Source organism: Varroa jacobsoni, unplaced genomic scaffold (genome assembly GCF_002532875.2).
Source record: "Varroa jacobsoni isolate VJ856 unplaced genomic scaffold, vjacob_1.0 scaffold_408, whole genome shotgun sequence".
NCBI lineage: Eukaryota > Metazoa > Arthropoda > Arachnida > Mesostigmata > Varroidae > Varroa > Varroa jacobsoni.
In genome coordinates, this window is record NW_019213310.1 from 1 (window position 1) to 4076 (window position 4076).

The window sequence follows — 4076 nt, forward strand, 5'->3', positions numbered from 1 at the left end:
TTTTCAGTTTCGTCATATGTTTGGTGGGCGTCTTTATTTGATTTCTAGTATTTGGATTGAACCTATTTCTATCATGTAAACAACTTCGTTATTGCCATTACTGTCTTCTGAATATTGTATATATTATCGTAGCAGACTGGTTCTTTTTATTATATAATATAATATTTAAGTTATTAGTTGCGGGACATATTACTACACGGGCGTATGTAGTTTCGAAGATGAAATCACTAATAATTATATTGTTATCTAGCGAGGTTGTTGTCTAAATAACTGTTGCGCGACAAGCGATGCTTCCCTGATGCCCTTCAACGATCCGATTCATGAATCGACGATTCAAACGTTTCGCCACAGGTATCCACAGTGCAGACGAGTGTTTCCCCAAAGATTCTAGCTTGCCAACTACTGAACGTTCATTTGACTGGTGCAAAACTAATCGGGCAAACTAAATGTACCTGCCGCTCCGACGAAGCTGCTAATAATGATGACTACGACCCGTTTTTGACGGGCCCAACTGCGACAGACGACGTCTATCGTAGAGCACTAGCTGCAATATAATCCCGTAGTAATGATACACGCTTTTGTCGTTTGCTTCATAAAAACGGTCACCATAAATATTGTGACGATAAATATAAAATGAGACCGAAATTACCCCTACAAAGATCTGCACACAATTTGGCATCCGTCCTAATATTAGGAATATATTATTAATGAGACATATGAGAAAATGACCCTGTAATTGAGTATAGCAAGAGATCTTTTAGTGATTTTCACCTGCTGGATGTCTGCACGTATAAACTTGAGTGGTCCTTCGAGGCTAGATTTGGATAAACCAAATTCAGTGTTGCTATACACGGTTCGAATTAGAAATCTTTATTAGTCCTTATTTGCACTGTGGCACAAGAACTAAGAATTACATAGAAAGGAATATACAATGCCCGCGTCACAACACACATTTTCTATTGCTGCAGGATCCCGAATATCTGACACATTCGAAATTGTTAAAATCTTTATGGTTGATTCGATAGAATACCCATGATTATTATTGATAACCACTGAACAATGACACACATCGTCGACTGCATTAATTGACTCTTTCGAGATACCGCGTGGACGTTATGCCGATTCGGTCCCTTTTTAATACGGCAATTTAAAAGTATGAAGGAAACGATGACGGAGACTTCGATCTTGACTAAGGCTGTGCTAAGGTCTCATTAAGTACTTTCTACCAAATATTTACTTAACTTCATTCAAGACAACATGTTAGCAAGGAATGAAGGGACAAGAAATTCGCGTTTTCCATGTATGTTGCTGTTGCTTCCCGAGCTGAGTGACAGATATCTCCTAGGGCTCACCTATAATTCTTCAATTCAGTTATATTCTAAACCTTCCACTATAAACGGGTGCATTAGAGATGCTATTTCCGTATTGGTAGAGCTAAGGGAACTCGCGCTTCCAGGTTCCTCTGACCAGATTCAAGAACACCTCGCGTATTCATAGAAACTTTGGATTCAACAGGGAATAACAATGTACGCATATGACTTTCTACTGCACATGATTGCGAAATTTTTTTACCCACATTTCGGGACCTAATCCAGCAAACAAGCTTTCCTAAAATGACGAGGAACGCTCAATACAATATTGCGAGGTTACATCGGTGTAAAACTACGACGAAACTAAAACGAAATAAAAGAAACACAGGTTATCGTTGTTAACTAATATACAAATATATATATATATATATATATATCAAATAATAAGCTATCGAAGTCTGTGGCTTTGTACTGATAATTCCATCGTGTGTTACTATATGGAATTGGTAAATAACAAATGACTTTTGTTAAACACTTGCAGCAATGTGTTTATCAGTTATTTAACCAATACACACGAAATACGCTGATGTCGTGTATTACCACTATGATAGAGTACGAGCTACTCGGTGGCTGTTTGTTCGCCAACTAAGCGCCGTTAGCTTCCATTTTTTTTCTTCTACAACAACAGTCTTTGTCGGTCCCTTAAGCTCCAGTAACTAACGAAATGTATACCTTAAGATTGAATTTTCATGGTCGCCACTGATATACATTTTTTTACGCTTTTCTATTTTACGCTGACAGTGAAATGAACAGTCACATCATTTAAGATAGTCTCACAGGTGACTAACTTACTTTTATTTTATGAAGTTTTTATTAAGTATGACACTAAACTGGCATGACATTAACTCCGGATTTAGCCAAAATTGCTACAAGATTTTTACTGTATATTCACCAAATTACTCTTTAGCGAGTTCTTTCTGAACGTATGCAGCCTTTACTTCCTGGAATAGAAAAATCCAGACGTTTTTTTGAACTTAGAACAAAAAATGCCTACAACAGACCAAGAATGAGGGATTTCATACCCACCATTAGAAATTCACCGCAATTGGCAGTATTGACGCGTATAATATATATATAACGTCACACATATATAAATATACGGGGTGCGACATGGCCTCCATAACGGGCATGCGTTCATTTACTATTTTGGGTGTCGAAACCGCGGAGTAACAACCAAAATTTGTTGTTTTCGCAATTCAAATAAATTATCAAATCCTTCGCGAATAAGGATCAGAGCGTAAAAATTTAAATTAGACCTTTTATTGAAAAGGATGCTATTTTGCATAGAGAAAACAACGTCCGTTTTTTAACGCGGAATACCAGCTTGTTATTTGTTGGTCTTAGTCCAACAGTTAGTCTCTTTTTTGGGTCTTTTGAACCCTATTGAGAACTATTTCAGGCACGCTATCGGCCTGTAACTCGATGTTGCCGGAATCTGTTGTAGTTAGACGATTTTCACCTACGAATATCTCGGGATGCACGATTACTGCTAAAAAGTTCTGAAGAATCAAAAATTTATACAAGTGTCTTCTATCTGTACTTTATATATCACGTTTGTGTTACATCAATCGCTGCGGGAAGTCCCCTTCCCGCCTCCCCCGTCTACAAACCTTTGGATTTGGTACGACGACCTCGAATTCCATGCTAAGAACGCTCTCAACAAATCCTGATCAATACGCCGGTCTCGGTTGAGGCGCCTTGGATGTGCACGTTTTTGTATACTATTGCTTCCTGACCCTGTTCGCAATTATTCGTAATTAGCCACATTTGGGTATATATATCCCACTAGCTCTATGGGTTTGGGGACATGTTCATCTAGGCCCTACGGGAGATTTGTGTTAATACGAGCACTTTATTTTGATGGGCTGATGACGTATCAGCATCTTCAGCCTGAATTAGTGATGAAATAAGTATTCATCATTTATTTCTGAAGGATCGAAGTCTTTTGCAGCCTAGCTCCGTTGCATTTTTTCGGCTCGTAAGCTCCGCACGTTGCATAGTCAGTCAATGTATAGGGAACGAATGTATAGAAGATTGTAGTACTGACTGATCGAGGCACTATAAATCAGTTGTGCTTTGGAGACGTCAAGTCATCATGGTTTATATCGCTTACCTATAGTGCATAACACTGCGACGATTAGCACTCTTTTTAACTTACCTTACCTCCAGTGGCCTCGAAGCTTCTTGAGACACTCGAGGCCCCCTGTAGTGATCATACAACTGACAACTCATCACACCGATGTATCCATGTTTTGTGTCGTTGATTGTTTAATATATCGGCTCAACCCGCATTTTCGACGTTACCAGTTTAAACTCGCATTCGTTCGAGTTCGTTATTTTATTGGAGAGGTCCGCCTGCTAGATTGAGCACCAGATTGTTGTGGTAGGTACCCAGTTGCGTACCCATTGTGTAGTCTAAGGAGAAGACTTGTTTTTCGCTATTGGTTGTGCAAAAATAGACCTTTCTTATTTCAAACTTTCTCAATTATTACCATATACTTCCTCTATCACTCACGCGTACAATACACTAGTACACTACATCGTGAAGGTGCATCTCTTTACCCAACAGGAACTTATCTACCCTAAGAGAAACTTGGATCAGCTAGCACTAAATATCAGTTAAAGAGGTTCTGAAGATGTACTAGCCGGAGACCCTTAATTATATATATATATATATAAATTTTTTTAAGTTTTTATATAACTTAT

The 4076-nt window shown here is 38.4% G+C and overlaps 1 protein-coding gene across 3 annotated transcripts in view; it reads right to left on the reverse strand.

The window, feature by feature from the left end:
* Positions 1-2131: 2131 nt before the first annotated feature.
* Positions 2132-4076, reverse strand: part of LOC111260181 (uncharacterized) — a 5895-nt gene continuing 3950 nt past the window's right edge. The window contains exons 5-7 of one of the 3 annotated variants that reach the window (XM_086968193.1): positions 3529-3725; positions 2981-3107; positions 2132-2311 (exon numbers count right to left, since the gene is read on the reverse strand). In XM_086968193.1, the coding sequence (XP_086824319.1) occupies positions 3709-3725 (17 nt within the window). In that variant the 3' untranslated portion in view covers positions 2132-2311; positions 2981-3107; positions 3529-3708. Of the gene's footprint in view, positions 2312-2980; positions 3108-3528; positions 3809-4076 lie in introns of all 3 variants that reach the window. The other 2 variants (XM_022832748.2, XM_022832747.2) reach the window with 2 other exon arrangements.